Source organism: Tetrao urogallus (genome assembly GCF_951394365.1).
Source record: "Tetrao urogallus genome assembly, chromosome: 15".
Classification (NCBI taxonomy): Eukaryota; Metazoa; Chordata; class Aves; order Galliformes; family Phasianidae; genus Tetrao; species Tetrao urogallus.
The window spans coordinates 12983303-12995483 of NC_136828.1; the positions used below are offsets into that span (position 1 = coordinate 12983303).

The 12181-nt window shown below is 44.9% G+C and overlaps 1 protein-coding gene across 1 annotated transcript in view; it reads left to right on the forward strand.

Moving 5' to 3' along the window:
- PRKAR1B (protein kinase cAMP-dependent type I regulatory subunit beta) overlaps nt 1-11772 on the forward strand; it is a gene marked incomplete at its 3' end in the record, with an annotated part of 84864 nt that extends 73092 nt beyond the window's left edge. The window contains exons 9-10 of the mRNA XM_079543052.1: nt 11096-11177; nt 11600-11772. Of these exons, the coding sequence (XP_079399178.1) occupies nt 11096-11177; nt 11600-11772 (255 nt within the window). The remainder of the gene's footprint in view (nt 1-11095; nt 11178-11599) is intronic.
- Between the last annotated feature and the right edge of the window lie 409 nt (nt 11773-12181).

Below are 12181 nucleotides of genomic sequence, written 5' to 3' on the forward strand. Positions count from 1 at the left end.
AAACTGGCTCCAGTCTGGGCAGGATCCACCATGAGTTATTGTGACTGTTGAAAGCATGCTTGAGATACCATCCTGTAGGTGAAATCAGCGTTTCCAACCCTGCTGACACTCTTGGCACGCTGTGGGGCATCTCTGCACAAATGGCTTGTTAGGTGGAAGAGTGTTTGTAAACCCTTTGTGCCATGGTAACGTGAAGGAGCGGAGGAAGATCCTTGGGCTCGCTCCTTGTAGAATTGGCCCTTTCATAGGAAAAGGAGACTTGAGTCTTAAACTGCACAAGAAGCATCTGAAGATTTATGATTTAAAAGCTCTTTAAGAAGAAAAAAAAAAAGAAAAAGAAAAAAAATAATAGCCCAATTGTTTCCTGCCTTAAATTGTTGCTCTTTGACATTCTAACCCAAGAGAGACCCCTTTGGCACCTACCCCTACGACAGGCAGGAGAACTACAAAGTAAACTTCTTCCGTACGGTTAATGAAGTCACTGCCTTAGGCACACTCTGCTATCACACCTGATAATCTCTTTAAAAACACAGTGTGATTAATTATTAATTAGGAAGATGAATGTTGTCTCGAAAAGGAGTTTCAAAGGCTGCAATCCGAACTGCCTAGTGTTACCAGGATTTTGTTGATACTGAGTATGTTTGTTAAGGGCAGTCTACAGCAACTCCTCGTATGCCTAATAAACAAAATATACCTAATAAGCAGAGCAAGCAGTTACTAAGAGCTCTGTGCTTTGCTTGTTTTTAACTGTGGAGACATTGGTTTTTGCAGAGCTCTTACAGGAAAGGTAGTCTGAGTTTTGTCACTATCACCTGGCTGTGCTCACACAGTGGTGTTTCCATTTGCCCCACATCAAAGTTTGTCTGCATTCAGGATGGGATTTTTAATGGCCAGATGACATCAAAGATATCAACTGAGGCATGTGATTGGGTGCCATCCTGCCTGGGGACGGAGGTGAAGTGTTTTTCTGAGCCCAAATGACTTAAATGCAGTCTCAGTCCTGCTCTTGTTGAGTTCACTCTGGGTTCTGTGAGTGATGGATGCATCAGGCTGCACATATGTAAAACTTTGAGCATGCCCTTCTCCCTCCTCTGTTGGAAAGGGCCAGTATTTTGTAGTGAGCGAGTGGCTGCTCTCCTTGTTCTACCAGCACTGGAGGAGCTGTGAGTCATGCAGCTTTCAGTCCTTCCTTCCATCTTTCTCCAGCCCTCCAATATCCGTGGCAGTGCCGGCTCCTGCAGTACGTCCTGCAAAGTCTGTAACCTCAGGAGCAATGCTGGATCATTTGCTGAACGATTTTGTGGGACTTCAGATCAGCCAGTATTTCTGGTCTATTTTAGAACTTTGCAGGTTTTGTTCCTCATTTGTGGCAAAAACCAGGACAACTGTATGTAAATCCTGTGAGTTGCTGTGAACTCAGAATTGGAGAATAATGTATAATAGTTTAAAAATGCACGGTTAGAAAAGCGCCGTCAAACCAGTCATGACTCAAACTCTTGTCCACAAGCAGCATTAAGCCCTCTTGCATCATCCTCCTCCAACACCATTCTGTTTAGATAGTCCTTATATTACAGAAAAGAAGCTTCTTTAATTTGCTGGGGAGAGAAACAATTTAAAAACAGTGTACACAGCCAACATTTAGTTACTGAAATCAGATTCTCACCTGGTTTGGCACAAGCACACGGCCTAATGTGTACATAGGACAAAATAATTTTGAGAGTGATAATTACTGTGGTATAAAATACATTTCACCTTTTCATCTACTTATTTTATCTTACTTACCCACTTGTCTTACTCGAACATCTCAAGAACTTCATGGAGCTGATGCCCACCACACCTGTGTGACGAGGTGCATGAAGCACCTTCCACGTTACAAGTTCCAGTCTGAAGCAAAAACACAAGAGTTAAGAGAGTTCATCATTCCTATTGAAAATCAGTCAGTGAGGACAGGGCACTTTACAGGTCTTGGAATTCATGGTTCCCACAGAAGGCCTAAGGTGCAGAGGTGTGTGTTTTATGGCCAGGATCCCAGGGTACCCCACCGACTGTTCCTTCACATTAGATTTTACTGCCCTCAAATGATGGGTGCTATTTTCTACTGCAGCTTATGTGGAACTAATTTGCTCTTCGTACTGCTGACTAAAATTTGTTTATTTCTTCCCTTGTTTTTGTATGATAGTCTTTCATAAGTCAAAAGTTGGGAACTAATAAAAATCCAAGATTGTTTTCTGGCTAAAGGAATTTTTGCAGTGTCTTTGGCTATGCAGTTCAAAGGATTTGTCTTCTCTTGGAAAGTAGCCCTAGAACTGCTGATCCTTAACTGTAAAATCAAAGCTGCCCCAAGAATGATGCTATCAGCACTCCCAAAGGGCTGCAGTGGCAGCTGAGGAGTGACATGCTATTGGTCTTCCAGGACTCTGCAACTGAGAACACTGCTTGTGTCAGAACCTCGAGGTACATGCAGGGCTTTCTGTGTTACCGTCTCACTGGGACATCAGTAAGCTTTTCTCTTAAAGCAAAACATGAAGAGGATGCAGTGCAACAATCCAGTTCTCAAAGGTTTAGAAGCACTTCTCTTTGCACGTGCTATATCCAAAGCAAAAAACAAAAGTCTATGGATGTCTCCCCAGCTCATTTCTGACATGGCAACTTGTGTAGGAGTCTTCAGTCTCATTCAGCTGCAATTTGAAACATCTGATTTGTAAACCCATAAATGGAAGATTTTGCTGGATGTTCAGCCACACCCCGTCCTCTTACCACTATGGAATACGTGGAAAATGGGAGATCATTTGGTGTGCAGAGATGTAGAACCCAGCGTTAATAATTGGCTGCTTCATTCTTGATACGTGTGTCTCCATCTCGATTTTCATCAAAATCATCAGTTTTCTTTGTGCTCAAAACTGACAGTGACTTTTCACGTATGTAATACTTTAAGGTATGGTTTTTGTTTTCTCTCGTCCAGTGGAATTTGCTGCCAGGGAGGTTTGGAGAAGCAGCAGAGGTTCCCACACAGTGAAGTGCCTCTGTGTGAGTAAGGAGAACAGCCTGGGCTGTTTACCCGACAGAATTTTCAGGAGGTTCTCAGGATCCTTAGAAACACTTCTGGTGTTGAAGACAGAGCTCAAAAGTCCTGATTCGAAGTATTTACCCAAAGTGACCAAGACCATGGTAAATGTAGAGTGAAGTGAAGGGCATTTCTGCCAGGAGCGAGGAGCTCCGTCCATAAGCTGACCTGAGGAATGCCCCTCTGTGTTTGGACAAAAATCCTGCCACATGGGTATGGCCTGGAATATAGTGGTGTTCAGCCTGGTGGGAAAGAAGTGGAGGGTTTCCTGATGCATGGTGAAGCTCAGCCCTTTCTCTGGATCATGTTAAAATTCCCTGAGACAGCTTTTATCCCTCCTCTGCAAAGATAATGTTGAGATGACTGAAATAATACATCCCTGAGGGCTCGGCCATTAGCTTTATAATGTGGATTTAGAGGAATGTGCAAGGCTCTCTGCACTGTCCTTCAGAAGAGGCACCTTTAATAGGTTTTTTTTTTTCCTTCTGAATTTCAGAATCAGAAAATGTGGTCCACAAATACTCGGGATTCACCGACTGATGGGACTTTAAGAAAGCTTCCTATAGGGATTTTCCTGATCTCTGTGATAAGCTCCCCTTTCCCTTTCCCCTGCTTTATTCCAAGTTTTGCTTCTTGCCCTGCAGCTCTTGCCTTGGCTGTCCACAGCTGCCAGCCCAGCCCTGCTCACAGAATTAGCACTGAGACTTTAATGGTGCTGCCTGTCTCAGACTTCTGCTTGGTCTGCTTACTTCAGCATCTACAGAATGTTTTCACAAAGAAGCAGATGGTGGTAGGAGTAATTGGGCTGTAAAACAACATCAGCAGCTAAAACCGATTTTCACCAGAAAGGATTTGGTGGGCAGGGTGAGGGAGGTGCCCTGTTAGCGTGTGCTCTGTCCTTCGTGTCTGATGTCTGTAGGTGGTGGCAGGCTGCACTGCCTGCTTCCAGGGCACGGTAACTGTAAGGGCAGTCACAAATACCAACAGTTGATGAATAACCCATTATAGAGTCACTTTTATGTTGACTCTGTGGACATTTCCTGGCTTCGGAGAGAGTAAAGATAATGGCTAGCTTTGTAGAAAGAAAGAATCTCTAAAATGCAACATTTTTTTTCCTTTGTGACTTTTATGGCTTTGTACGCTGACATGTCGGAGGGAGGAAAACAGTGCATTGTTGCCAATAATCCACAGTGCTTGGCACAGACAGCCTTTAAAATCTGGCACCAGGAGGAATATTAATTCAGTTGTTTTCCCACAGAAGCTACTGATTAGTCAAGGCCAAGTATCCCTGGGATGATTCATTAAAACCCAGCGCGGAGCCCACCTTTGCTGAGCAGATCTGCTTTGTGTCACCACCGCAACAGGTGGATGGGATATGTAATAAGAGGGGCAACTCAAATTCCAAGAGCAAAGAACACGACTGGAGCCCAGCGCCTGGGCCGCGGTGCAGCCGCCTGGCGGCTTCCTGCCAGCAGCAGCTGGGCAAAGCCAGGCTGAGGGGCTGTCCTGTGCCCAAGGGCCACTCTCATCACCCATGTGCCTCCACCTCCTCGTTCCCAGGCCTCCCAGTGCCCGAGGGCCACTGGGGAGGTGGAGAAGAGGTGTGGGGCTGCCATGCCCTGAGACTGGAGATGTTCCTTGCTCTGCACCGTGCCCCTAGGGATGGCTCCTGGTGTGTGGATGTGCGGGCTGGGCTCTGCTGCTGCACCTCGAGGGCAAGACTGTGAACTCAAGAGACAGCAGAGCTTCAAGTTTTGATTATGAAAAGCCTTTCAGCAACAAAAAAAGTGTTCTCTGATTTTTATTCTTTGTGCAAAACCGCTTTGTTTCTCCAAAGTGTTGCAGGGTTCTCCATCCATGGGGCAAAGTGCAGCCAGAGCAGCGTGTTCCAATTCTGCTGGCTCTGCACCACGTCTGTTGGTCTTTCTGCCTGAATCCTGTCTTGTCCCATCCCTTAACATTTCTTTTGGTTCAGGGGGAGTACATTCAGACACAGGACATGCTTAACGCAGATTGCCTTAAAGAAATACCGAAGGGGAAGATTGCCTGAGATGAACAAAATGATCTAAAAGGTCTTTCCATGTCAAATGTCTACAATTTTAAATAGTAAATGATCAAGGCAAAGGCATTTCCTGGTGATTAATGGCTGGCTGGGTGTAGTCATGTCTGGGCCTTAACCCCGGCCTCTCGTGTATCCCTAGGAAATGCCCTGTGGCACGGTTGATTCTGCTGTTTTAAAGCTGCACTTGGTTTATGATTGATTGTCATTTTTAAAAGCACCTTTTTGTTGGTGGCTGTTTTGGTGGCTGCTCTGCACAGCTTTGTTCCTCTTTTTCGAGTGTGGATGTTATTTCTGAAGTGATGCAAATGTGCCTGGATAGCAGAACGGATGGAAGTTGGGATGTCCATGCAGTAGTCTCATGCAGGTGTGGTGTGGCTGCATTTCATTTCGTACCCACTGTGGCTGTAGAGCTCGGGTGTAAGATTGGTGCTGGCTGAGAAGGACTGCTTGCTTTCTGCCTTTGCAGGGTGGCAGCGTGCATTAGTGTTGTTGGGATATACAGCCAATAGAACATGGCATACTAGTGCTGTAATGTTATGATGATTACACTGTGATAATCATATGCACTGTCACCAGAATGGTTGCAGAGTGAAGGTAATTTCTGCTGCGCTGCTCTCTCTGCAGATCACAGAGGTGTCGCAGTGAACGTGCCGCCTTTGGAGCTTATTTGACATTGTATCACTGAATCTTAAAGATACTGCCAAGGTGGTGGCTTTCTGAAAATCTGCTGAAATCAGTGAAAGGTTTCCAGGGTCACATCAAATTAAAAGGCCAGAATGTGCAGAAAGTCCTATTTCTGTGTTCAAAGCTGGCAGTAGCTGACATTTCCAATGCAGGCATTGTCCCGTCTCTCTGTGCAAGCTGCACTGAGCCCTAATGGATAGAGAAAGCTCACTAGAGATAAGCAAACCAAACAACTTCTTTGAACCAAAGTTGTTGAAGGTTTCACTTAAAGGCCGCTGAATTGATTTAAATGACCATTTTTTGAAGTCTTGCCTACAGTTAAATAAAATACTCCCATAGTCATTCGATGTGAACAGAACTATTCTATGTGAAAGATCTTCTGATTCATTTGCTATCTGCTGTTTCTTTCAGACCAGTAGGAGTCCTTACATGGAGTCTTGTGTGATTCACCAGGGATGTTTTGAGCCACTCCACAGCTTCTTCCTTCATCTTTTGTAGCAACTCTGCAAAGGTTTCATAGCAGCATATAATGAGGGTTTGTGTGACTGTGGAGTGAGGGGAAACATCTTCTGAATGGGAGTGTGTGGATTAACAAAGTGAGAAAGCAGAGGTATGTTCATAATAGTGATTGATAGAGATAATAGCAGTAGTGGATGGAAAAGCTTGACCTTTTTCATCACTAATTCTATAGAAAAAAACACTGCATTGCTCTTTTTTACTGAATTGTGCAGAGGAAAATGAAGTCGACAAAAAAAGCCTTCAGAGCTCAAAGCCAGGACAGAAGTGCAATGGGGAATGGGGGAAAAAACTGTCTGCCGTTACATTTCTTAAGGGTAGAATTTTATTCTGTATACTAAGTGTATTGAAAGGGCATGGATATTGGCGCTGCGTGTGGTCATCATAGAATAACTATTCTTCAATTTTAATAGTGATGAATACGTCTCTGTAGACCCTCATTGTATGTTTTAGTGACTGCTGTGTCTTTGAGGTGGGAGGTTTGACCAGTGGACATTAACATTAACAAGACTGACTTTTAAATGCCAAAGTCTAAGAAGGAGGGCTCAGTCTCCCTTCCCACCTCTTACTCATAGGTGCCCATTGCTGCACCGTGTCTGGGAGCGATCCCATCTGATCTCTGAGCTTCCTGTGCTGGAATGGAGAAAAAAACTACAGGATTTCCCCTCTGGCCATCTTGTTAACACTTGCCTTTTATAGCCAGGCTACTCAGGCCAACTCCTGGCTACAGGATTTGCACTTAAATATAAAGATAGAGCTCCAGAAGTAGTCTGTGCTACTGAGTACATGTGGGATCAGGCATGGGAATCTTCACGTTGATCCGGGTGTCTCCCTCACCCACGCGGTCTGAGAGTTTAAAAGTGAAACATCTATCAAAATCTCATTACTTTGGAGAGGGTGGGAGCGCATGGATTATAAACCTTATTTTTTATATCTTAAATTGTGGTGCCACATCCAAGCCATAAATTTTTACAAAGCAAACTGCTTGAAAGACATGAATAAGTGCTCTCAGCACCATAGCAGAACTGTTCAGGGGGAGTGAGCAGGTGCGTGGGGTGAGGCTGCCAGAGAGTGCTGATGGCACACTGCTTTTGGAGCTGCTACTCCTGTTGTTTTTGCAATAGGATGCCTGTATTTACTCAGAGAAGAGGAGGGGAGGTTAGTGATATCGGTTCCTGCGAACACAGGCACTCCCCAGTGACTGAAAGGGAATATTCCTGGATCCACTGAAGATCATTTCACTCCCGAGTGTCTGCTAGGAGAAAGACATGCCTGTCTGCTTTCAGTTTTGTATCACAAAGTGCTGATTTATTTAATAGTGTCAAACTTCTTCACAGTGTTTGAGCACGTGCTCTGAAAGTTCTGCTCCGCAGCGTAGGAGGCTGAAATGACTCGCCGCGTACAAGGCAGCGTTTTAAATTGAGCAGCACTAAACAGCCTGATCCTGCAAATCTGGGACTGTGCAGTTTGTTTCACAGAGCTGGTCCTGCCAGATTCCGTGTGCTGTTTAAGGGGGAATCTCTTCCGCTGAGACCAAATGCTGTTGGGGCTGAGAGCGATAAGCCCCTTGAATCCTTGTTAGATAATGCCTGTACCTCCCAGGACAGCACCCAGGAGACTTACTGAGTGATGATAGCACTCATGTGAGGCTGGGTTTTGCTCTAGCGCAAGGACAGAAAGCTCAAAAACTGCAGTAGAAAGATTTGAGAAATAAACTGAAGTGAAATACAGCCACAAAACCTGTGATGAGAGCAAAGATGGGGGTCAGCACTTAAATAATGTGGTATGAGAACTTCATTAAGCGTATCGATAACAGTTGTGTATTATTCTAGTTTTGCCCTGCTCTGCTGGTACTGTTCACACTGTTCTTACATACGTACTGTTCACGTACCACTGGACTCTTGCTTTAATCCAGTTAGAATGGTGCTGTTTCCAGAGATGAGGTACCTAAAGTGAAGATGATGTGGATAGATAGTGCAAAGTACATCTTTGTTTTCAGGTGGGGACAGCCTTCCTATGGGGCAGGATGGGGCTGTGCCTCGTGCAGGGGCCAAGCGGGCAGTGGGGCCGTACAGTGTGTGCTCAGGAGTCAGGAAACTTCTTTTGTTCTGTGACAGACCCATTCTCGCTGGGCAATGGGAAGAGCCAGTGTGACTGCTAAAACAAGAGTGGAAAAATATGTATCTGGAATATGCATTGCTTTATTCTGCCAAGCTGAGTGTTTATTGTGGAGGCCAGACACATCTGTCCTCCTCCAACAGATAGCATGGTGTTTCTTGGATTAAAAAGCCCAACTGTAGTGGAACAGTGGAAGAAATTGCTTCAGAAGACTGACTTATTGAAACTCTGTATCATACGGGCCCTGTCAAAAAAATATTAACCACCGTAAAAGCTGACACAAGAGGAGATGAAAGCAATATTGCTTGATGTTGTGATTACCTTTATGGCAGCGTGCTCAAGGTGAGCAGTGGGGAATTGACACCTTTTCTCGTTTGACCTGAGCAGTCAGTCTGATTACTTAAGAGACTTTTTTTGTTGTTGTATCTAATAAAACATCTGTAATAAAAGTTGTTGAAGAATAGTTTGGGAAAGAAATGAAGACGTGGATTGCAGACAGCTATTTAGGTCAAGGGGTTAGGCTTTTGCCAGGCTCCAGATGGGGACTGAGCAGAGGACAGGGGCTGGAAGCGGTTCTGAAGCTGATCCTGACTCCAAAGCACAGACAATAAGAACAGCGTTGAGTTGGGCCCCATGAGATACACCTGATCTGAAGCGTGGCCAGGGAGAGATTAGTAAGTGCATTGTTCCCCACGTGTTCTGTCCTGAACGATTGCAGGAAATGCAAATAACAAAACTCACGACACCATCGTTGCGCTTTCATCCCCTTGCAGATTTACTGGAAGACCTTGGAAAACAGCAGCTTTGGCGAAACAACGTAGTTATATCAAGGATAAGGAATTCTTCCTGGAAACCTGACAGGCACCAAATCACTTTCTTACATGTAGTTCTGTCAGTTACTTTCCTGGATGTCCTCACACGGGCTGTGGGCAGTGTTACATGCGTGGCATGCCTTAACCCCAAGCTATCTCCCCAGAACTCCAAAGCCAACCTCCCTCCATGTGTTTGGCTTATTTCTGAAGCCCTGGGAGCCGGTACTGGAACAACCTCTCCCAGTTCAGGTGCCCTGCTGGTGCAGGTTGTGCCAAGCACGTGGTTCTGTGCCTCGTGCCGTCAGCTGTTCACCACATCAAGAATGAAAACGCTGAAACCAAGAAGAATTTTGCATTTGTTTTCAAATGGACCCGGGTTTGCAGTCCTGGTGTTTATTCAGTATTTTTTTTAATGCTGATACGGCGCAGGGGAGGTGGGGTGGAATGGTAAATTGTCATGGCCCATATAATGCGATGACAGTCTGATATCTAGTAATTTATACTCAGCACTGATTACCACTAATGGGCAAAATGAGAAATTGTGACTTGTAATGTATCAGATTAATTTGATGTACATCAAGTACATATAAAAGCCATCAGATGCTTAGCACCTATGAGATGGTGCTTGCCCATTATTTGTGGCTCTGGTTGCTGCCATCATCAGAACTGATGTCCCTCTTCATTTGTGTAGCACAGGAAGGTTACATTACAAATTAACCTAGAGAGTGGCCCAGCAATTCATAAATTATACAGGCTTAAAAATAACCCTGTTATGAAATGGGACGCGATGGAATACAGCAGTATTGCAGCAGCTTAGTAGTGCTTGTTCAGAAGTAAGCAAATTACAGTAATTTGCCAGATAATAGCGAATATTCTGGGCCCCAGGTCCTAGAAAAGTGAAAGGAGATTCTTTCTATATTCCCTTCCAAAGCAAAGTTGTGATGCCACAAATAATTTAAGATTTCCTCCAGGTTAGAATATTTCTGCATGTCAGACCCCTTTGAAGGTTTCAATAGAGTGTTTCTGAGCTGTGACATGTACTGGCATGCGTTGAGTACCGTAGTTCATAGCAGGAGTGGAGACAAGGCACATTCCATCTCCCAAGCAATTGATTCACAGGTGTCCAGATCACAAACGGCCACTAAAAAAACACCTTCTGTTGTACTAAGCATTAAAAACTGCCTTTGCCAACAATCTTAGCAAGAGAGCCAGCGAATGGTCACGTGAAGAGCAAAGTCTTGGTGCTGCCTTGCAAATCCATGTTCCAAGATAGTACTGGGAAAAGTGCCTTTTTATTCCTTATGCTGGAAGTCTTTCCTGCCTCACTTGTAAGGTTCTGCATCCACTCAGAGCATATTTTTAAAGGATATTGAAGGATACATCTGCACAGCATAATGGGCAGTAGTTACTGAATTCTGTCCTGTTCCTCTTGCCTTGTGTGAGCTGAATGCCTGCATCTGAACAATGCCACATTCATAAAAGTGAAACCAAGTTTGCCATATTGGTGGGTCTTTTTTATTCGTGTATAAGAAATTGACTGAGGTGGTCATCTCTGCCTTAGCAGAACGAAAGGAGTGAGACATGTCCCACGAAAGGGGACACTGCACTCAGTGCTTCCCAAAGGGGTAACAGGGTCAAGAAAAGCAAGGTAACCTTATCATAGAATCGTTCGAGTTCTAAGGGACCTTTAAAGGCCACCTGGTCCCACTGCCTGCACTGAGCAGGGACACCCACAGCTCCATCAGTGCTTACATCCCATCCCCTGACCGTGGGTGTCTGCAGGGATGGGGCACCTCCACTCTGGGCACCTCACTCAGCTCCTCTGCTCTTCTGTTGCAGGGCACAGCCTCTGTTCTGCAGCGCAGGTCTGATAACGAGGAGTATGTCGAGGTTGGAAGGCTTGGTCCATCAGATTATTTCGGTAAGAAAATTCAGCATAAACGTGGCTTAGAAAAATAGCAACTGGAATTGCATGGAGTCGTTGTTGTTTTAATTAGCGTTCTACTCCTTAACGAACATGGGGTTGTGCCCAGGTCAGCTTCTACTTTCAGCGCTACTGAGAGATACCATGGAAGCTGAAACTATTCCTTGGTTTACAGCAGTGTGGCTGACAGGAGACAGATCCAGAATCAGCAAAACAGTCTGAATGCATTTGTTTTCAAAGGCATTTTACACGCATGCATTATGCATGCGTCATGCATTTGTACTGTCAACGGAATTATGTCAAGTGTCTATCAGGATAACATAGAGCTGTGTTCTACAACCAAAGCAACTGCATGGTGGCCTCAGTATGCGCCCTCCGAAGGAGAGGAGGTGTGATGGTGTGTTTGTCCCCATCCCCAGGTGAGATAGCACTGCTGCTCAACCGGCCCAGGGCTGCGACGGTGGTGGCACGTGGACCCCTGAAGTGCGTGAAGCTCGACCGGCCCCGCTTCGAACGAGTGCTCGGCCCCTGCTCTGAGATCCTCAAGAGAAACATTCAGAGATACAACAGCTTCATCTCTCTCACTGTCTGAATGATTCCTTTTGGAAAGCTGCCTTTGTGTGACCTCGTGCACTTACATTAGCTCCGTGCAGCTCCATGGCTTTAGCAAGAAAAAAATAAAAGGTGTGCATTTCATGTGTATTTTTTCTGTTATGTCACGCACTGGATGTCAGTTCAAATCTTATGTATCATTTAAGAAAGAAGACAACTGTTTGGATAAGACTAGCTTTGGGAAGGTGCTCAGGGAAGAGCAGGCTTTTGGCTTGCAGGCAAGATTTTTACCTGTTGCTGGATCGTACAGATAAAACTGTGCTTTTAACTATTTAAACTACAGACAAATGTCTCTTTCCCTCACTATCTTACACCTATTCTCAAAGCCAGTCTTATTCACCTTCTGTCAAGCTTCTTTCATAAAGTGATGTCCCTCTACCTGTCACTCC